Source organism: Terrapene carolina, unplaced genomic scaffold (genome assembly GCF_002925995.2).
Source record: "Terrapene carolina triunguis isolate 2854851 unplaced genomic scaffold, T_m_triunguis-2.0 Scaffold84, whole genome shotgun sequence".
NCBI lineage: Eukaryota > Metazoa > Chordata > Testudines > Emydidae > Terrapene > Terrapene triunguis.
Window position 1 is genome coordinate 19,273,536 of NW_020664435.1, and position 23,749 is coordinate 19,297,284.

Genomic DNA, 23,749 nt, shown 5'->3' on the forward strand with positions numbered 1-23,749 from the left:
TCAGCCACCTGATCTCCTGCCAGTCAGGATTAGCTTTGGGAGTGTGTAGGGGTGGGCAGTAGTTGATCTATCACAGGCTGACCCTTTAAGGGCCAGCCAACCTGTGACAGGTGCCTAAATGGGAGCAGAGCCCTTTTGAAATGAGGCTATTAATCTGTGCCTCAGTTTCTCATCTGTAAAATAGGGATAATAATCCCTTTCTCCCACTCTTTATCTATTTAGATTGTTAGCTCTTTGGGTCCTGGGCTGTACAGCACCAAGCACTGTGGGGTTCCTCTTTCATTTGGGACACTTGCAATACAAATACATAACAAAAAATTAATCCTGATTGGGTTTTGTGGACAATACCTCAATACAAATAAAAAATAACATTGCTTAAAGTCTACAGATCAAGAATGGATGTCTTTCTACATGGTATGCTTTAGTTCAACTTTGATTGAGGAATTAGTGGGTGAAATTCTAGGGCCTGAGTTCTACTGGAGGAAAGATGAAGATTATTAGGGTTTTGTTTAGATTTAAAAATCTATCAATAAAATCATATTTAGTGTTGAATTCAGTCCTGTTGATGGAATAGGAGTCAATATGGTTTAGCATTTAATCCTATTATTATATAGGCAGTTGTCCTTTAATTTTTCTCTCAAATCCCAGTAATGTGAATTTTGGTGCATTAGTATGAATTAAGAAATTAGTATTATTATATTATTAGAATTAATATTAGAAGGAATATTACACTAGATGATATTGGAGACACACCTGAATTGGAACCCTGGGTCTGAAACTCCTGGAGCTTTGGGGAAGGGATCTCAATCCAAGCTTTGAAGGTCTTTAAACAAATCTGAATCCAGACTGATGCTGGTGTTTTGTTGGTTAGATAGGAAAACAAAGAAAATGTCACTTTATCCAGGTTTCTGCTTTAGGGTCCAATGAGCCTCTCCATTTTCAAGAGTGGAAGGGACAAAATTGGGTGGATCAGAGGGAGCAGGGTGAAAGTGGGAGGAGGAAATGCCCACCTTCATATCATGCTCACCGTTTTCCCTCAGGCCGTGGGAACACCTTTGCAAATCCCCATCTATGGAGTTAAGGATTTATGGTTGAGAGGGGGGTGAACCAAGGGTGGAGAGGTCTGGACTGCAGGGATATTATTCTCTACAGCATTGTCCCGCATTACAGGCCGACTCTACTCCCCTCCACAATGTGGTGTCTCCCTCATCATGAAGGGATGTGTCAGAGGCAACAGCTGGTAGGGCCTTCATGGTAGCACAGCTCCTGAATGAGCCAGGCAAGTAAGGCAGCTGGGAAGCAGTGCAGAGTGGTGAGGATCCATGCCGAAGGCTCTGGAGTTCTTCAGTTTCTCAAGATTCATGCAGATCATAGGACATCAGCAGGCTTAGAAGACTGAACCTTTTGCCAATTTATTTGGCAAATCATGTCCCTCCCATGATTTGGAGGAAACAGAGTAGATGGATAAATTGGAGAGTTCAGGGATGAGTCATGAGAATGATTAAAGGATTAGAAAATATGCCTTCTAGTGATAGACTCAAATATCTCAATCTGTTAGGTTTAACAAAGAGAAGGTTAAGGGCTGACTTTATTACAGTCTATAAGTATCTAGATGGGGAACAAATATTTAATAACAGCCTCTTCATTCTAGTAGAGAAAGGTATAACACAATCCAATGGCTGGAATTTGAATCTAGAAAAATTCAGACTGGAAATGGATGTACATTTTTAACAGTCAGAGTAATTAACCACTGGAACAATTTTAAAATCAAGATTGGATGTTTTATCTGGAAGATCTGCTCTAGGAATTATTTAGGGAAAGTTCTATGGCCTGTGTTCTACAGGAGGTCAGACTAGATGATCACAGCAGTGCCTTCTGGCCTCAGAATCTCATTTTCCCCCTGTGCAGGTAATTCAGGCATAGGGTAGAATGTAAGCCTTAGAGATTTTGTACTGATCTCTAAATACCATTGAGATAAAAAGGTAATCTGTCTGCATGGACAGGGTTGATTCAGTGTACTGAATACTGAAAGAAACAGAGACAAGTTCTGCTCTCATTTACCACAGGTGAGTCTCCACTAACGGCAATGGAGTTAATGTGAATTTGCACCACGGTGACAGAACAGAATCTGACCTCGTATCTAATTCTGTGTTTTCATGTTAAAACAAATTCAACAGTTAATCTTTTTGGCAAGATACCATGTGTATAAGTAGGAATAACTGCAATGTAAAATAGCTTTGCAAAGATATTTCTAGTCTAGATTAGCTGAAAGCATTATTAGTTGGCTTGTGTGTTTCCACTAAATAAGGACAAAGATATTTTTTCATGGTGTCACTGATGCCTTGCTTACTGATGCTCCATGCTTCTGAAGCCAGTGGCCTAGTTATAACATGGTGACATAAAATATTAAATCAAGTTATAACTCAGAACATTACATCCTCAACTTTTTATGGGCAGAGCTAAGTTTCTTTCACTGTACTGAAGCATCTATATGGCCTATAGACATGTGATCTTAATAGCTTTAACACTTTAAGCTAGGTCAGGCCTGGTCAATACTTGGATGAGAGACCTCCAAGGAAAACCCATGATGCTTCCAGAGTAAGAGTCCTGCCTAGCCTTCAGCTGGAGTAACTACATTCTGCCTGAGATTTCATTGTGACAGTATTCTTCTTCACTACTCATCTTAAAGAGTTGTGTAATGTTTGTGTGTGCTGTTATATAGTAATAGCTCTTCTATCCTCCATCCACTGGAGGATCTTATGATTTACAAATATCCATCAGTTTAGCTTCATAGCTCCCCTGCAAGGTAGTAAAGACATGCCCATTGTAAGTGACTTGTCCATGATAAGGAACTGTTACAGGATGTCTGGCCCTTCCAAAGGGAGATAAGTCAGCCCACCTGTGATGCAGCTGATTTACCTCCCCAGGTGGACTGGAGAGAAAGAAGCAAGTCATGTGATAGGAAGTCATGTGACTAAACCAGGCCCCTCAGGGGATACAAAAGCAGATGCCAGTAGATAGTCAAAAGGGGTGGAACTGCTGAATGAAGCTGCAGGGAGAGTCTCCTGCAGAGGTCCCCGAGAAAGGGAATTGTGATGGGGAAGATGCAGCTGAAAGTTTTTTGTTTTCCTTTTGGGAAGAAGGCAGAGGAGGCCTTGCATCTTCTCCAGCTGCTCAGAGAGCAGGAGGAGACAGTACCTAAGGAAGAAGTGGCTGTGCCCAGTTTGTCTGTATATGGAAGACTCTCTTTGTTTTAATAAAATCAGACCCCAAGAAGGGCTGTTATTGGAGTTGTGAAAGCTTTTTGTGTGCTCTTTTTTTAATAAACCAAGAGAGGAAACTGAGGCAGTGTGCTGCAGAACCACCACTGGCCACAAGAGGGGATGTATATGAGAGGTAGGCAACCCTTTTACACACACATAGTCTGTGGCAAAGTCAGGGATACAACAGAGGACTCCTGACTCTAAAGTTGGTCAGAAACATTTTCAGTGGAACAGTTTTTGGTTGAAAACGACTGTTTTGTTTGGATGTTGTTTAGATTCATTTGATATCAAAATATTAAATTTTATTATTTGTATATATTATATTTAATATCTATATAATTAATATTTAATATAAAGGTTTAAACAAACTGAAATGAAGCATTTCAATGGTTCCAAATAAAAAAATGTTCAGAAGGTTTGTTTCTTGGGATATTTCAAAATTTTAGCTTTTCATTCTGACTTGGAACAATTGCCCCCACCCTCCCACCTCAGCTGTTGGAATCTCCCACAGAACAGAAATTTGAGTTCCCAACCAGCTCTTCCCAACATTGTTTTTTGGATGGGGGTGGGGATTAACCATTATACTGAGCTTAAGTAGCTGCTGCATTTCACCCTAGAGGTGGCTGTGTCTCTGTGCTGGGTTACCTACCTGCAGAGTGTTTTGGGATACTTCAGGATGTGCTACACTGGTACTTATGGTGTAATAATAAACTAGTCCAGCCAAGGTGCTGCATCCTCTTCAAAGACCTAATCCTGCAAGGTACTGAGCACCTTCAATGCCTACTTCTTGCAAGAGGCACCGAACTTCTTGAAGAATGAGGCACCAGCAATTTTGGTTCCTGGTTTTCAGGAGACTGCTATACCTGTGAAGATGGATTTACTGTGCAAATGTCTTGATATAGTGCAGGACTGTCTGCAGTTGATAAAAAGCTGGAGAACAGATACTAAAAATCCAGTGACTACGCTTAAGAGTCACTGATCTGCAGCCCTCATCTTCTGCTTGGGAAGCAGTAATTTCAGTCATGATGAAAAATAGTAAAGCTTTCTGACACAGAATGAATGAAGTGAAAAACCGGGCACATATTTTGAATCAAGGGTTATAAGCCATAGCATGCTGAACCTGGCTCCTGAGAACTCACTGCATGGTTATTCATAGCGTCTAAGGCCAGAAGGGATCATCTAGTCTGACCTCCTGTTATTTGAAATGCTGATTCACACAGCAGTTTGGGGGGAGCTTACTAACATTTTTGGCCCACCCCAAACTTCTCAAACTCCTGTTCAGTGAAGTCACATCACTATGCACCATGTCAGTTTTAGGAGTGTGGGGATGGTCAGCCAGATGATTCATTGGGAACTCGCTTCCTCCCAATTGAACTGACTCATTTTATACACAAAAGGAGGCTATTTTGCTGCCACCATAATATTCCTTTTATTATTATTATTATTTTTTTTTTTTACTGTGTGGGTGAAATGAATGAGTGAAATCCATCTCACTCTACCACTTCACTGGTTCCGTCTGCTTCCTCACTCACAGTATTGTCTCCCCTCCAGCATGCAACTGCTCTCTTACTTTCACTGTGTGTGAAAAAAGGAAGAAAGAAAGGAGGTTACAAGGACCCTGGAGGCCCTGCCTCTCCTTACTTCTCCAAAGCCGGCTGCACACGAATTGGCTGGGGAAAAAGAGAACCAGAACTTCCTCCCAGGTTGGTGACACCGAAAGAAGCTGGGAAGGAGGAGGGAGGTGGAGCTTCCTTGCTCAGGCAGGGATCTGCTGCTGCATGCAGTGGTTGCCAGCAGGTGTCACAGCTGAACAACTGCTGCTCTGTCAGCTACTTCTGTTCTCCCAGAGCCTCCTGAACTCACTAGAGGGGCTCAATAGAGCCCAGGGAGGAAGATTTGGCAGCAGGGAAGCAGGGGAAGAATGGGGTTAGGACATCAGTAGGGATGTGTAGCAGCATGTGGGGGGCTAGGGTTGTTAGGAATAGAGTGATCTCTGCATGGGGTGGGAGTGGGGGTGCTCAGGAAGGTGAGTGGACTGGGCCAATCATGAGTAAAGTCAGGGGCATAACAAGGGCTTGAAGAGGGGGAAGGCACGTCACTCAAGCTGTTTCTGGCACTACAGAGCCAGACCTGTCATGCAGACAGCTTCCCCAAGCACCTCATCATATGAACCACAGGAGGCTTGTCATCAGGGCCGGCTCCAGGCACCAGCTGAGCAAGCTGGTGTTTGGGGCGGCAGATTGTTGGAGGCGGCATTCCGCCCAATCCTAGGGCGGCACGGCTGCTTTTTTTTGTTTTGTTCTTGTTCCGCTCCGGCCGCCCTGTAGGGGGCGGTGTTGCGGAGAACAAGAGTGCCCTGCAGGGCAGTCCTCTTCCTTCCCTCCCCGCTGACCGGAGCGGAGCCCTCGTGGCAGGCGGCAGGAGGCGGCGCAGCGGGAGGGGCCGTGTGGCAGCGCCCCTGCTGTAGCCCTGGCCGCCCCCTTCTCTCTCTCTCCCACCCGCTTCCCCCCTGCCCCCGCGCTCCGGCTGCGCCGCAGGTTTTTTATTTTATTTTTTTTGCTTGGGGCGGCCAAAAAGCCAGAGCCGGCCCTGCTTGTCATACCAGCACTGCTAGCTTTAATGTGAGACATCATCCAGAGGAAGGGGTGTTACTGGGTCCCAGTGCTAAGTGGTTTCACTGGAGGGCACAGATAACCCCCATCTCCACTTCATGAGGACATTGGGCTGCAGGAATATGGGGGGAATGAGGGTAGGTAGAGGACAGGGATGTGAGGGAAGGGGGAAATTGGGGATGTAGTGCCAGGAATATCCCTCCATTGCTGCCCCCATTTAATGCTCCCCCATTATAGCCCCTTCATAACTGCTGCATAAAATTAGATAAGATGGGACATGAAGAGTTGTACAGAATGATAAATGGTATGGAGAAGATAAGTCAGGTGCTGCCAATTCCCTCTCTTCATCATGCTAGAACAAGAGGTCAGTCAATGAAACACTAAAAAATGTACTATATATTTTTTGAAAACCAAAACAATGCACCCGCATGGAACTCCTTACTGCTAGATACCATTGAGGCCAAAGTCTTAGTAAGATTCAAAACAGGACTGGAGGTTCTCATATGGAGAATGAGAACATCCACAGTTGGATTAGGGAGGATATTTTAAAAATATAATAAGGGCTATGAGCCGTTCGTATCTCAGGCTATAAAACTACCACTAAAAGACAGGCTTAAGGAGAAACTTTCCATTTGGGCAGGTGTGTCCCTAATTGGCACAGCATGATTTTTTGCCTTTCCACTGAAATATTCGGTACTGGCTGTGATAAGAGATAGAACACTGTGACTGGGTGGCTTGCTGGTCTGATCCAATGTAATTCCTATTCCTGTGAATCAGCGCTAAAAAAGCAGTGTTTTAATGAAAAGCAGAGAGCCAGTCATCACCTTAATTTAGTAGGAACAGACCAAAGTTTTGAGCAGTGCTTCTGGTAGTAAGTAGTTAAAAGCAGGATTCAGAGATTTCACATGCTCTTCATTAAGAGAGAAATTGGCTATTTAACATGAATCCTGTCTGACAGAGAGAAGCAGATCTCTGCTTGTCTAAAGCTTGTATAATTGCTACACGAAGAAAACGCTGCTGTATAATGATGGCTCTGGTTTTGGTTTATAGAAAAATAACATGGATAGTTGCATTTGCTTTCCCTCCTCACCTAGCTTTGCCACTAAGAATTCCATTTTTTATTTCCCTCCTTCCCAACTGCATTTTCAGCAAAGTGTATAAAAATAATGACTTTTAACTTGTGAAGTTTAATTTTTCTAGTAGCAAAACAAATGGATAACCGATCAGTCCTTTTATTAACAACATGTAGGCAGATCTTCCAAAGGAAGCCACGTCTCATTATCAGAGAAAAGCCACAACCAAACATCAGGCATCAGTATAATTGACATTCAGGGGAATAAACAAAATGCTTGATTTGTACAGTTTTACCCCCAAAAGTGTTACAGGGATAAGAGTTCTCATTTTGATACTGTGCAGAGTCTGTACTTCCAAAATATCAGTGAGAAAAGGACTATTAAACAAGGTCTTCAGCTGAAACAGATCTACACACACAAACAGCCATTATTCTTTCCTGGAAAATACTATCACTGTCAGTCACATACAATAATGTGCACTGTGACTTCTCCCCTGAGTCCATCAAGTACTCAGTGTACTATTATAGTGACACACATCACATGGCTGCATTGAGGAATTATACCACATTGTTTTCTTCTACAATTAGGGGCATCACCTCTTTAAACTGACATCAGGTGAGGGCCAGAGGATTCTATGTGCCAAAAGCTTGAATTCCCCTCCCATATTTAAGGGGACTATACTCCTGTCGAAGATGATTTTTTGACTGATGACATGTGATTGCATGTTGGGTGTTCTTCCTTCCCACAAATGTGCCCTCTCAAGTATCACCTCCCCACAGTCCATCAGATTTTCCAGAAGAGATTGAAGGAGTGCTTGCCTGGGGCACATTTTTCTTCCTCCCCACATTCAACTGTGATTTTGTCTTGGCTTGTTCATTCAGTGTCAGCCTCTTGGGAGCCTGACTGACACAGCCTCAGAGCTGCCAGACCTAATCCTTGTGTCCCAGCCAGTGATTTAACTCCGCATTTGAGTAGAAGACCAACACCAGACTGAGGTACAGGGCACTACACATCCTCAGAGTTCACTGGTCCTCTTTCTTCCTGGGAAATATTCCTCATCTGGTACAGAGGCACATGGGACAGAAGGAATTCACAGTCACCTAGATGTGAGTCCTGCTGTTCTTTCCTGAGCAATCACACCGGAGGAGCAGCCAATTACCCTGACTGCTTGTCCTGTCCCTCCCTTTAGCAAGCCTGAGATGCCACCAGTGCACAATCAGGTGAAAAAAGCATGGTTGAGACCTATCACGTTCCTAACCACATGGCATTACACCAGGGGTGGATTTGCTCCAGATTTACACTGCATTATATGTCTGTGTGTGTCAGGTGTGCATAGCTGCAATATCTTCCTACATCAGGCTACCATCTCTCTACTTGACAGCTGATATGTCAGTTCTGTGGCATGTCTGGTATCCACCATGCTGGAAAGCTCAAGGCTATGTCCCATCATGAAAACTATTGCACTTTAGGCCCAACCCTTGGCTGTGGCAGCTGTATGGTAGCATGGCATGCTGCACAAGTGTGCAATGCATCCAACTTTAATAAAGATGTATACAAATCATAGTAGTAATGCAAGGGTTAAAACCCAGCTCTAAAAGTGCACTAAGTTGCATTATCTTTAGTGTTTTAAATTAAAATTGCCTGAAATGGGCAGTGCGTGACTGAAGCAGTGCCCTGTGTATAGAAATGAATTCCGTGTCACCTTCTCCGCCACTCCAAGTGCTGTCCTGGCAATGACACATGGGAAGTGTAATTCTTTAAGATGATTGCTATTCGTGCATCACTGGGCTGGCAGGAATGTTTTAATGTTGAAATAGTCACGATTTTTTGGTCTGATATGAGCAGTTAAATTACAAAGGTAATTATGTTTATGATCATGCAGCTCAGTGGCGTGCATAAATGTCAATCCCCTGTGAAGGTCTAGCTTACTGCTCAACCCAAGTTTGTCTTTGGAAAATGTTATCGTCTTACCCTTTGGGGGCTTTTGTAAATCACACCAGGCGAATTGATGAGTGATAGGGAATTGTATAGTTTCTCCTGCCAAAATCCAGCCTGTGGGATACAGGAAGCCTATCGTCATAGCTTCCCTCTTGATTTTGGGGACCTATAAATATAGAGGATAATCTCATCTTTCAGTTTTTTAAAAAAAGCCTCTAGCTCTTTTCTTTGAAACGTCAGCCTTGAGGGCATCAGTCGCTACTGCTGATATTGTGTCACTATTTTTTCTTTTAAGACCACAGACCCACTGAGAGCCATCCAGGGCTAGCCTTTGGCACCAGCATGAGTCTCTTTCTGGGAAGAGTGCGGATCAATTCACAGTTGGGAAGGGTGGTACTGTCCAAGCTGAGCTGATGGCACTAGGGCTGCCTCAGGCTCCCTATCCACTGGTTGCTTGCAGGTGAACTAGCCTCTCTCCTGAGCAGCTAATATGGCCTCAGGGTACAGCTTACAGTTGTGAGAATCAGTGTGGGCTAGTGGACTAAGTGAGTAACATAGGAATGGACTCCTGCACTCTAATCCTGACTCCCTTTGTGGCTTTAGTCTATTTATTTAACCTTTCTACCTATGTTTCCCCATCTTTAAAATGGGAACAATACTTACCTGCCTCTCAGGGGTACTGTGCCAAGCAGTTAACACTTCCACACGATTGCTAACATTGACTAGAATTCACACGAAACCCTCCATTGGCTGAGATCCTCGCAGCCTCCATTCCTCCAGCTTGTTTGGAGAATTATCCTGTGGATACGTTTGTTTTTCATGTTCAGGGACCTTAGGACAAGCACCAGGATTCCACTTCTCTTGCACAAGGCAGCAGAGGTCTGTCTCTTTACATTTGTCTACAGCACGTCACAACAGTATCTGAGCACTTCACTACAGCATCGCAGCACCCCCTCTTACGTAAAATGAATCTTAAATGTGAGGGGGTGACCCACAGAATCATGTCTCTGAGCTTTCCCCAAATCCGAAGGCTAACTTTCCTTATAGGAACGGGATCTCGGTGGGTAGAAGTTTGCTTGGTTTGGTTATGGGGAAGGGGGGCAATTCTCACTAAGAGAAGAAGACTCATCTACCCATCTAAAACACAGTGAGGCTTGTTATGCCTCCTGTTGAATCTTATGAGGAAGGCTCACATACAAGCCAAGGAGAATCACACCTTGGTTCGTGTCTATTTTCAACGATTTCAGGCTGTTTTGGTGATGTTCAGTAAATGGCATTCTGGGAGCATCAGTGATAAACTTGTGGTGTTTGCTATTCTGCTAATTAAAAAAAAGGAAACAACTATTCCAGCCACTTTAATTTACCTGTTAATTGGCTCTAAATAGCAGGGATACAGTTCTTCACTCACCCTGCTATGCAATGTGAATGTCAATGTAGGTTATTTTTTACATGATTGAGAAAAAAGTGCACCTCAACATTTTATCCAAGCCCTTCCCCCCCCCAAGCAATATTGACAATTAACCACATTTTTTTTAGGTTGCTGCATAGCTGTGTTCCAGAATCTAAGCTTTCATTTAACATAAATTAAGTCTCTAGCCCCTAAGTTTAGGAAGACATTCTTCTAAATGCTAAGCAGTGGAACTGATACAGAGATATTTCCTGCATCTGCTGAAAGCCTAAAATGCTAGCTCTGATAGAAGTGTGAATTGCCCCATTATTCCCAATGAGACAATACATTACCATCAGAAATCTCAACTTCAGATAGCCATCTGTGAAATAGTTAATGTAGGAATATCAAGCTAATATGTTTTTCCATTGTTGGATCTGGTGGTAGCTATTGAGGTAGGGAGCAGTAGCTGTAGGTGCTGTGTAGGATTGATGGGATGGGGAAATGTGGAATTCAAATCACTATACCCTCACATTCAAAGCCACCTCTTCCTCTGCTCAAAATGGAGAGGAAAAGTAAAGAGGCAGTATCTCCCTAATACCAAAAGCCTAAACTTTGTCCTGTGCACCAGGCTGGGGAAGTAGATGATATAATCTTCACCTCTCTAACTGAACAGTTTTGTTTGCTGTTTGTCTGTGATGTTATGTCCATGGTGTTAGATATAGCATTATGATTTAGTTAAGTAGTGAAAGGGTTAATACATTAAAATCTTACAAAGAGTCCTGTGGCACCTTATAGACTAACAGACGTATTGGAGCATAAGCTTTCGTGGGTGAATACCCACTTCATCAGACACATGTAGTGGAAATTTCCAGAGGCAGGTATAAATATGCAGGCAAGAATCAGTCTAGAGATAATGAGGTTAGTTCAATCAGGGAGGATGAGACCCTCTTCTAGCAGTTTAGGTGTGAACACCAAGGGAGGAGAAACTGCTTTACTACAAGATCCAGACTAACATAGCTACCCCTCTGATACTTAAAATCTTACAGTATGTGCACAGCAATTAGCTGGATTCCATGTGAGTTACTGTGTTCCCTGGTATCTCTGTCCTGGAACACTAGAAGTGACACATTATTGCAACCAATGTTTAGTTTGGACCTGTGCTTGATTTGTGAAGACAGAGCTGTGCTGTCAAGCAATCCCATAGCTGCTGAAGAAGCATGTTGACTTCCAGGACCAGTAGAGTACTCTTTGGATTTCTTCTCTTCTATATATGATACAAGTTAAGCATTAAGAGAAATCAATACACAACATATATAGCCAGTCTGAAGCCATTACATTTACATCTCGGTGGATAGACCTAATGCCTGGGGCTGCCCATGAGCACTGTCATTCCCAGAAGTAATTAGAAGCTTATCAAGGAGGTTTGATAGCCAGGCCTTCATTCACCACTAGGTGATGACTGAAGTGAGTCAGCCCCGTCTCTGTAATCTTTGGTTGCTTGTCATGTCCCTGCACATGCCCAGACCCTCCCCCTATTAAAAAGGTCATGGATCTTTTAGAATGGTGGCGAGATAGAGCAACATGCTGATACATGGTGTAATGTTCTGGAAAGAGTTACTACAGGAAAGTGTTGCTGTAACCCAATCTGCTTTTGAAAGAAGGCCAAACAGAGTTAAGTTTGAATAAATAGCAGGATTCTAGTATCTTGCTGTTCTAGAATGTCGATTTTTAAGATATCGATTGTGACTCTCAATTACACTATGGGGCTTCTCAAGTGAACGTTCTCTGTGTCGTTTTATATGCAGAGTCAGTGATGGGGGGAGCTATTTTTCCTTTATCACCAGTATTTTAACCCTGGCAGGACATGTCTTTGGTAGCAATAATTCTGAAGAACTCACCATTTAGTTTAAAAGGATTCAAAGAGTTGTAGAAGCAGAACATCTTGCAAAACACCATGTGCTGAACAAGCTACCTCTTTCTGAGTTCTCTAGAATTTCATGAACTTTTTACTTTGGGAATATTCTCTCTTCCTTTAATGCATTTTTTCCTTCTCTCAGCTGTTACTATGGCAAGACTTTTGGAAGCTCTGCCAGCTCCTGATTCAAGTCTCTTATGAGTCAGGTGATACACTTTTAGCTCTAACAGTAAGGTATCACCTACCAATGTGTCTTTTGCCTTCATACAGTACAGAACCATTTCCCCTGGCTATCTCTCAGGTTCTCTCACCAATCACTTGCATGGTTAATCTCACCCCAACCTCCACATTTGAGTTCCTGCTCAGTACACAACATGTGCCGACACAAATAGTTCTCTGCACCATTAAATGTTTGTCACTTTATGTTTCACTTTGTATCTACAGTGAAATGCTTAGCTCTGATTGCTTGCTACACATGACCTATTCTATACAGCGGGATGTCAGCCCCTTCCCCTCCCGCTCCCTCTACTCCAGCATGGTATGTTTCTCTCTCCTCTGGCTCCCTCACTCAGCATTCATTCCTGCATGGTCTCATCTCTCTCTCTCTCTCTCTCTCTCTCTCCTCACCACCCTGCTGATGACAAATAACATGCTTAAATCACAGGACTGTCTCAGTGCGTTATCGCAGTGAGCTCTTTATAGAGACCTCAATATAGCTCCTTACTTTTGAAAGGAGTCTTTCCTTCTGAATATCTGTTTTTACAGTCTTCATACTAGTCTAGTCGTGAGTAATGAAGGCATCACATGGCTATTTTAAGAAGATCCCAAAGGGAATCTTTAGGGAATGGTTTGTTCCATTTGCAGTTTTTACTAGCGTTATAAACAGTCTGTATGTGATACTATTGTCAGATCCATGATGTCAACATACTCCCACTGTGCATCATCTCCCCAAGCTTTTGTTTTAGGATGTGTGGAATTTACAGCAATTAGCCACTGTGCATCTGTCTGATTTGTGATGTTGTGTCTTGCTCTTCATTTATTTGGCTCTTAAACTTGTATTTGGACTTTGGCAATTCTGTCAACTTAGAGATAAGTAACTCACAGCTAAGGCTGAAATGTTTAATACTGATTTTTATTTCTGTACGATAGACCAAGTACTTTTAGACCAATTTATATTTGCATATGTAAATGAATGCATAAATACGCTAATACTCCTAAACATTGCACTGTCTGTAGTTGCTTGTAGTTTTTCTGTGCTGCTTATTTTGAGTTAGCTTGTGAAGCCCTTATTCAAGAAGTACTCATGAATAGTTACTCACCTGTGTAAGATATTGACAATCTGGCCCCTTAGTGAATAAGCCCTGGAGCTAACAAAATTATGAATTTAAAGTATTTTACGTTGTTAGAACATTTTGGGGCACAGATATTGTACAACAAAAATTAATACACATTGACAAATCTATACACTCTCTCACCTCTGGAAGCTTTTCTATTGTCCAAAGTGTTTCTAGCATTGGCGGGTCATGGTATATCAGACCTTGAAATCACAGCATTCAGATTAGAAGATGGCTTTTAGTTTGCACTTCAATTCTGGCAAGATTTTAATAGCAGCTCTCATTAACTGCTAGAGTTGGAGATTAACATTTTATACCTTCTGAAAACTGGGATTCCAAGCTCAACGTTTAAGATTTCTGGTCTTAGCAATTCTTGATATAGAAGACACTAATGAAACTCATGTTGGAATTCAGGTGGAGGAGAAAGGGGAAAAAAAACAAAAACACATGAGGGTATTGAGAACTGTGAGTTTAAGGTTCAGTATTTCAACAGCCTCTCAGGACTAGAAATAAATGCTTTATAACTTTGGAAAGCTAAGACTCCTGGGTTATAAAGCACTTGTTCATAACCCTGATGATTTCAGAAAGAGATTTAACACTGTCAATAGTCCCTAAGTCTAGAACAGAGTTTTTGGCAAACCTCAGACTAGTTTAATCCCCTCCCCACCCCGTCCTTTCTTAACACCACTGAATATTCATATCAAATGTAGTCAGGCAGCACAGTTATTTAAGATGATTCTTATATTAATGTAGCCAGTGCCCTAATCTCAAATAGATATAATGGAGCTAACAAGAGACAAGCAGATCTAACTCCTTTTATAGACTAAGAGCCTGATTCTCATCACATAGCAGTGTAAATCAGGAATAGATCCATTGAAGTCAATGGAGATACATCAGCGGATGACAAGTTAAAATGGAGGCGAGTCAGACCCCAAATGTATCTTGTAGTTTTGATTTCAGATAAGGGGCAGAGGAATCTGAAAGTCTATCCAGCCCATTGACTGTGGGGCTGCTGTTCAGATGACAGGCAAACCTGAACATCAGCAATGCTTCATTGCCTCTGCAGACGTCAGCGTGGGAACAGATTGTCACCTACAGCTTGTGGTAACTGCTGGTTAAAAACAAAAATAATGCTCTGAGCTTGTGATGAAGCCATCTGTATTTTACCATAGTATGTTGCATCACAAAATGAAGTGTAAACTGAGTCAAGGCCGTGCCAATATCTCCCCTAGCATCACTTTCAATTAATTTGTTATTTGCAGTTTCATAGCCAAACACCCAGACATGCAAGGCTCCCACTTTCTAGTAGCTACAGCAAAAAGCAAACACAACACATCTTGTCTGTGCAGATGTGGGGGAGTGGTGGAAGAAGAGCTGTTTAGTTGTCACTCTTGCTCCTGCATGAGGGGGAGCCTATAGTTCATCAGCCCCCGAAGCAGAGCTGGCTTTAATATTTTGAGATAGGCCCGGAGAACCAGTCTTGCCACTGCCTTAAACTTAACTGGCTCATGTCCATCACCATCATCATCATCCCACTACACACAGAACCAGCCGGAGGATTTGGGGAGGGTTAGCAAGGTGATCCTTAGAGTTACAGACTTTCTATGTAAATGAGTCTCTAGGGTATGTGGTGTATCTGTGGGGGGGGATTGTTAATTTCCCCCCAGCCTCCTATTGCTGCTGTGGAGCCCAGCTGCTATTTTTTTTTTCAGCTGTAGCACTGTGTGTATGTCTCCAGGCTTCTCTCCAGAAGGAAAAGGGATAGAACTTATGCTGATTTAACTGAAAGCTGAGATTCCCCTTCATATTTCTAGCTCCCCCACCTCATGGTAAATATCGACAGGACTGCATTTGCTGTTCCTTTTAAAGATGTAGCAAGATACCCCAGTCTACCCTGCAACCCCCAGCACCCAGGAAACACTACATCTTACAGCTCTCCTCTCTAGTCCTTTGAGCACTGCAGGTACTACATATTCCTTCTTTCCCCGCCCCCCCAGCTCTCAAAACCACAGTAAGCCCATGTGGACACACAATGCAGCAGGGGACTGACTCCCCAGAAAGCAGAATCCCCTGGCTGCATAAGAGGGGTGGGATTAGCTCTTTAATGCATATCTTGCTTGCCTCATTCATCTGGTTAAAGTTTATCTGGTTACTTTGACCTGCCACGGCAGATTGCTAATACTGAGCACTCAGATGGCATCAGAGAAGGAGCAGAGCTATCACAACCAGTGTAAAGAAGAGGGGGTACCTGAATCTTGTACTGGTATTAGGTCAGGATATGTCCATTGACTATAACGGAGTTGTCAGAGTGGCCCCACCCAGAGCACCTTCCTGTGGCAGAACAGGCGTGTCTGCCTCAGCTTCCCTCCTTCTGACTTCCCAGTAACTCTATGCCAGGTTCTCTTGCCTCAGTAATACTTCTCCTGGTCTGGCTTATTACAAATATTCCACAACACATGTCCCCAAAGTATAGTCCATTTATCACCCACTGTGCATGTTGTCCTCAAAATCCTAGGACATCTAGTTTCCTCAATGCCCCACATGCCAGACTCTGGTGTCTTCTGCCACACCTGGCAGTTGGACAGTCCTCTGCTGTTCTTTTGCCAGGACAGCCACCCCAGCCCTTCCTGCTGGAGTGCATTCCCACTCTCCCCACACATGTACACCCAGCCTCTCTGCTGGGGTAGCATCCCTCACTCCCCTGGTCCATTAGCCCTCTCTGACTCTCTGGCACCAGCTCTCCAGCATGGAGACATCAGCAGGTAAGCCTCTCCGCTGCTCCCCTGCCTTCACAACCCTCTCTGTCAGAGATGTCAGTAGACAACTCCCTCTGTTGCTCTCTAACCTTCAGCCCTCCAGCCTTGGTTCTCTGGCTTGGGGAAATCAGCCAGTAAAGCAAACTCCTCTTGCTGCTCATCTGCCTTTCCCCTCCTAGAGTCTCCTGGTCAATGGCAGCTCTCCCCTGCTGATCTCTTACTCCCAGACAGCTTTCTCCTGCCTTTTCTGACTGAACCAGGCAACACTCACCTGTCCCTTTTCCTGACTGACTCAGGTAATTCTGACTCATTGGGTCTCCCTCCTCTCAGCTTCTCCCTGATTCTTTATAGTCCCAGGTGCTGCCTGCCTCTTAACTGGCCAGACTGGGAGCACCTGTTCTGGAACAGGGGAGCTGGACCTGCTTCATTTACAGGGGCCAGACACCCAGTGACAGGAGTTTGCTCCTGATTTACATTTGTGTTGACTAAGAGGAGAATCTGATCTGATGTCCACTCCAAAGAAATGCATAAAAAGAACAGCTGAGCACAAGCAGGCAGAAGTTGGTTATCTGAAACTGGCAGGGGAATGGACAGATGTGGATTTTCATTTTTAATATTTTTCTATTCAATCCTATCTCCAAACAGGGATTGGGATGGTTATGCAAACAATAAAAGGCTTATTTTTAAAATATTTTTCCTTAGAGAGACAGTAAGTTGAAGTTATTGGATTTTTTGTGTGTGGCAATCAGCCCCAATTCAGCAAAGCACACACATGACCTATGGACATAACTGCTTTACTGGATTGGGGCCTTAATATAGTGTTTTTACTTTTAATTTACATATTGAGGCTCCAATCCTGCAATGTGACGCACATGGGAAGACCCCTGCACCCAAGAGGAAACCTCAGGGTCTGCCCACATGTGTCACATTGCAGGATTGGTGCTCAAGTATTCTTCAGTAGCTTCCCCTTTGTCAAATTGTACACTCACTAACATATCCTATTATTTCCTAGGAGGAAAAAAATGTCTGCTAGCAGAACAGCTTCCTCTCACACTAGAGAGATAGCACGGAGTAGATCTGAAGGAACTGTGATTGACTTGGACAAGAGAAAACCTTCAACAAGCTGTGAGTTGCCAGGTCTGTTAATATTCATTACAAAGGGCCAACACACCTGCAAGTCTCTACTCAGGCAAAACTCCCATTGGCATCAATATCCAAGCAAGAACTACTCTGCTCATAAGTATGTTGCCTTAAATACAAGAGGACAGCTTCTCATTTGTATTATGTTTCCTTTGCACGACTCAGGCAGCGTAATGGGCCATATTCTAATTCCAATGCCTAGCAGAATACTCCCTTGGTATAGGGGAAACTCTGCTGGGTATTATTGTACCAGATCTAGGTCTGCGTTACTGCCATCATTATAGGGGGCATGTCAGGGGAGAGAGAAAGGGAGTATAGGATCTATTAAGGATCTTACATCAGTGGTACCACTTTGATATTTGTCCAGAAGCAGCTGTAAGTACTACTAGGGCCAGAGCTCATCCTGAGAATCAGGAAGCTGTAATCGGCTCCATATCACCCTACCCCACTCCTCTCCTATGCTGAGTGAAGCTGGCAATTTGCAAGAATTACAGTAACCTTAGGGATGGAACAGTAACCTATAGGGAGGGACAACATTAAGGGAGGGGCATGGGTGTGCTGAAAGAGACAAATAAAACCAGGCTGAGCTGCTGCTTTCATTGGTTTTTAAATAAAGATAAAGGAGCTTTACTGGCAGGCTGTGTATGGGAAGGAGGAAGAATCTCTTTCACTGCTGTTATTTATATTATTCTCTGCATGCAGAAAACCTGTATAAGGCAATGGGAGTTGAAATCACTCAGCCAGTTCCTTGCAAGGAGTGATTAGCATCTCATGCAATGGAGTCTTTAATCAGCATATGCTGTCATCATGCACATTTAGTCATTTGGATTTTGGTTTTATATGAGCTCTACACAAAAGGGTCCCCCCACATCCATAACAAATTGATATAGTAAAATAGATTTTATTGCTAGCAATACATATTTCAATCTAAAAGGGTATTTAAATATTGTCTATATAGGAAACAAAGTTTTTTTACTTTTTACTCCTTTTCACTCTACAAATAATCAAATGAAAAATTCACTCTTTAGTTGATTCCAAATTTAAAATGAGTAGTTGAATCTATACTGGTGAGAGTTATGAATTGTTACAGTGAAAATATCAACAAATTCTTCTGAGACTGAAACCAAATGAAATTAACAATAGCATGTTTAAGGTGTATTCTAAGGTGTAGGAAGAGAGAGAATCCTGAATGTTGTATGCTCTTTTCTACCATGTGTATATGGTAATTTCCAAAATGTAAGCGTCAGCCACTGTATTTCTGCACACAGCAAGCCACTAGGCAAAAAATGCCAATGGTCTTTCCTAGTGGACGACATTCATTAGAATACACAGTCTAAGGATCTGCTCTTGATGCAGCTCAGCGTCCTCAACTCCCATTAATACTACTGGGAATTGCAGGTGCTCAGCAGTGAGCTGCAGATACTCCACACCTTGCAATATCAGGCCCTATTATAAGGACTAATTTATTGGTGCTTTTTGGTTAATATTGCTTCTTTAATCCTAATTTAAATACTAACACGTTATTGACACTCTGTTGGTTATGTTTAAAACCTTAAAAGCAATATGAAGGTATAAACTGACCCTACATGACTTACAAGCTATACACATTTTAACTTGGGATAAATTTAGCCCTAGTGTACTGTAACTACATCAATAGGTTTACTGCAGAGATGAATTTGGCCCATTTTGTCCAATAAATAGGGTTTGGGTATGGATAGGAATAATTATCTCACTTTTTTTTTAAACAGATGATGAAGAGAATAAATTGGAGTCAATCATTGACTGGCCTGAGGTGTTCAACCAACATGCTCAGACTGTTTCCAAGACTAATCCTTTCCGGAATGAACTGTCAGCATCCAACCCATTTGTATATGATGTAGCTCAGTTAAGTAACAGTGACAAGAACAATAAACACATTTCTATCTTAAAAGAAGACCCCTATCTGTTCTCCAGAGTTTCAAGCAACAGGGATTCTTTTGCTTCATCAGGTGATGAGCTAGATATTGATCATCTTCTAAGAAAGGCTTCAGCAGGGAAATCTGGGAGATCTAAGAGTGCCTCTGAGCTTTTGGACATTGTAGATGCCAAAAGATTTGATCCTGACAACACAGCACCCTCTGACCAGATTTTAGCTGCAGACATGGAATGGCTTCAAAATGACCGTGAAGCCTACAAGATGGCTTGGTTGAGTCATCGACAGCTGGCCCGATCTTGTCTAGATTTGGATGTGATGAGTCATAGTCCAGGATGGGCTCAAACACAACCTACAGACACTCATATAGTTTGTAAACTGAATCATGAAGGGGGTTCAGTGCAGCTACCTGACTCGGATATCACTGTTCACATCCCTGAGGGTCATGTATCACCTGGGGAATTCCAAGAGGTTGGTTTAAGGGCTATTCTGAACCCTCCCCCATCACTTAATCATGATCTTTCAAGCACTGTGAGCCCATTGATAGAACTTACTTTAAGTAACCTCAACACAATGGAAGCCATTTTACTAGAAATGAAAATTGCAGCTGAAGTGAAGAAGGATCCTTTCAGTCAAGTTATGACTGAAATTATGGGTTTTTATAGTCTCAACAAAGAAGGTCCTTTTGAAAAGCTACACAACTGCTACATTTACAAAGATACCATACAAGTGAAGTTGACAGACCTAAGTCATGTGATGTACATAGTGGTTACAGTACAAGCGAACCCAATTCAGTCTCTGGCTACATCTGTTTGGGAATACATCCACAGAAACCTCTCCATTGGAATTTATGGGCCCAAACATATTCATCCTTCTTTCACTGCTGTTTTTACAGTCTTTGGTCATAACTACATTCCAGAAAAACTCACAGTTTGTGACATTAAAAAGGGTGGAAAGAGCATGCCACCAGTGGTGTTTAATCTGTGGGGAAAGCATACATTTTCACTTGATAAGCCACAAGATCTAAGTGTTTCTTTGATATCCTGTGATCCTGATTTTGAAGTGAAGGTGGAAGATCAAAGCAAAGAAATTAAAGAAGGGCAGTTGAAAGCAGGTGAAGTTGTCCACCAGCAGTTTCCATTTTCTGTACTGGGAACTGGGGAAATGCATTTATTCACATTCCTAGTTCAGATTAAAGTCCCAAACAACAATCTAGTGACCCAGTTCCCTATTACAACTCCTGATCCAGCTCCAAAGTTAACTGGGATGGCTAGTAAGCCAAACCGTTTACAGAAACGCAAAGAGATCAAATCTGCTCCTTTTTTATTGACACCAACAGTTAAATACCCCAAGTTTCAAGATAAGACTTTAAATATTACTAGCTACGGAGTGGCCTTGAAAACTGTGTTTCGTCAAAATAAGATTGACTATTTACTAGAATATTTTAAAGGGGACACAATAGCATTTCTTGGTGAAGATAAAGTGAAAGCCATTGGACAAACTAAAGTTAAAGAATGGTATGTGGGAGTTCTTCGAAGAAAGATTGGTCTAGTGCACTGTAAAAACGTAAAAGTGATTTTAAAAGAACAAGCTATAGATATCACTGATAGCGTGCTGCCAACCAGGAATCTTCTGGAACAAATTGCACTGCCTTTTAAGAAATTGACATATATCTATTCCTTAGTCCTATCCACGGTATCGGAGAGAGTTTACAACTGGAAAGCTTTGGCTGATGTGCTAGGATATTCACATATGTCATTGGATGATTTCAGTGAGGTACCAGCAGATAAAGAATCAGAAAGAGTCGCGTATGTGGTGAAGAAATTGAAGGAAGATTGCCATGCTAACAGACCCAGAAGGCAGTTTCTTTATGAGCTCATTGTTGTAAGTACTGCTCAAGTGGACTCATCTGTTTTGTATGGATAGTAAATGAGTACTGTTTACCAGTAATGATTTTAAGTAATGAAATATGATACTACAGTAGTACTGTATTATGAATCTTTGCAAATATGAATACAGTAACTGAAAACTGTAAGCACCCTAGTTAAAAAATTTGAGCAGATAGTCGACATAAATTAATACAATATTCAATACAAACCACATAAATTTATGTTAATTGATCCAGCCCATATATGGTCAAATTTGTAAAAATTAGAGTAATGCTCAGTAGCGAGCTGGCTGGGATGACAGAAACTATGACTTTTTATGAAAAAAAAATACCCTTAAAACCCACACTTTCCATCACAAAAGTGTTTTATAAACACTGCTATATTGGAACTTTTTAAACTATCAGTCCAGTCTGGATTTGAACCAGTGACCTACAAGTGAAAGCTCTATATCTCTTTACAAACCTAAATCTATCATAAACTAGCTGCTTAGAATCCTTTTATATTTTTAAGGCAAGGAAAGCATGGTATATTTACAGAAGATTTGATTTTCTGTATAAAGCTACCCATGTTTTGCATCTTGATAATCCATGTTGTTGCTGCTTAAAGAAAGGCAATTAAGTCATTACAATTATTTTTAGAAGTTCAGATTTTCATGAGGAAGACTTGCAATTTGCTGAACAAGTCTTACTGGATTCAGTGATATTTTTCTTCAAGAACTGCTGTACTTCAGCCTTTCAGGTGAATGGTTGAATTACAAACCTTAAAATCCTCATGTAACCTACATCTGAAAATGTGCACATATACAACAATGTTTCCGTTAAGTCAAGAAAAAGTGGAGTTGAGGGTACTGCCTGGGGCCCTTAGACTGATAAGCAGACAAGGCTTATTTAGGAATGGCAGAGAGCCAAGTTTTATATTTGTTATAATAATGGCTCTCTGATGAATTCACAGCTGAGGCTTTTCTATTAAGCCTTCCCCCTTTGCAGGGTCCCAGCTTCAGCCTGAGCACGAATGTCTACCCTGTAATTAAACAGCTCCATAGCCTGAACCCTGCAAGTCTGAGTCAGCTAACATGGGCCAGCCGGGGTGTTTAATTGCAATGTAGACATACCCTTAGCCACTCCCGTATTGCAGACACACTGAGAGTGCTATGTGACATAACTAATCCATTCCCTTTGAAAAGTCAGCATTCCAAAGGGCCTCAATAAATACACTGCCCAAAGGCGATGGCAGCAGCGGCCACTTGCAAACTGAGTAAAGTTCTTAACGTTCCAGGAGGTGATATAAAAATGAGTTGGGTTCATTTATGTTTCTCTTTATTCAAAACGAGTTAAAGGGGAAACTAGCCAACCTAGCAAATGGAGACAGAGCTGTGTGAAGACCTCATTATAAAACAGGGAATGTATACAGGGGCCAGGAAAAAACATCAGAGGACTAAGGAGATATCGTATCTGTGAATGGTGTACGATTTCCAGCTCTGAAATGCCAATTTGGCTTGCTGCCTTTATAAAAGCTACAGTTACAGATATAAAATCACCCATGCCACTTATGGGAACGTCTTTTTAACGTTTAAAATGAGATGAATCCCAGTTCTTCAACAGACCGGGTCCACTGCTGCTCAATGGAGCATATGTAAAAATTGCATTTGTATTTTGAGCAATATGTTAGACCTATCCAGCTAGCCAAAAAGTATGCAGATTAGGCATACTGGGCCAAACTCTGCTTTCCATTGTACTGACTTCAGGGGAGTTTACTCTGGATATGCATCAGCGTAGCACAACTTAGAATCTCCTAAATCTAATATGATGGATTTAGGAACTCTGGAAAAAACCTATGACTCCCATCTGGCAAAGAGGGCACAAAACTGTGGTAACACTGTCAGTTCGGCTATGTGGGGAAGAGAGAAGTCTGAGCAGCGGTCAGGGGAAAGAGGGATGGACCAACCACTAGCTCCCTATGGAACAATGTTCTGCTGTAGCTGTCTCCACAGCAATGCACAGGAGCATTTAATAGGCGAGGTGAGCAGGAGGGGCAGCAATATGGCGAGTTATTTTGTTAATATGCTGATAAGCTGTCCAGAAAACCTTGTGAGAAGAAGGGCTGGATGCTACTCGAAGCCTGAGAGTGAGGTGGCAGTTTTGGGTCAGCTATGTCGATGCTTTCTGAGGTGGGAGGAAAAAGGAGGTTTACATGCCCCCACCCCCTCATTTTTTTGTACTTTGGTCTGGGGATTCAGGACTTGGTCCTTTATATGTAACTTGTGAGATTCCCCTTCCCTACGCCATGCAATGCAACAAGGAACATACAAAGTTATTTATAGAAGCAGGAACATTAAAGCAGTAAAGTGCCAAATTCATAATGGTGCTTTATTTAGTAATCTGAGTGTTAGTCCTGAAATCCATACATAGGCAAAACTCCCAGTGCTTTTAGTTGGAGTTTTGCCTGAGTAAGGACTTCAGAACCAGAGCTATAATCATTCTGTATGAAATTTGCAACGAGCAATGAACACTATTATTATTTGTGTCAA

General features: G+C 42.3%; 1 protein-coding gene across 1 annotated transcript in view; it reads left to right on the top strand.

Moving 5' to 3' along the window:
• The first annotated feature begins 4,924 nt into the window (after positions 1-4,924).
• MACC1 (MET transcriptional regulator MACC1) overlaps positions 4,925-23,749 on the top strand; it is a 37,422-nt gene continuing 18,597 nt past the window's right edge. Inside the window, exons 1-3 of the mRNA XM_026649415.1 lie at positions 4,925-4,966; positions 17,294-17,406; positions 19,170-21,217. Of these exons, the coding sequence (XP_026505200.1) occupies positions 17,304-17,406; positions 19,170-21,217 (2,151 nt within the window). The 5' untranslated portion in view covers positions 4,925-4,966; positions 17,294-17,303. The remainder of the gene's footprint in view (positions 4,967-17,293; positions 17,407-19,169; positions 21,218-23,749) is intronic.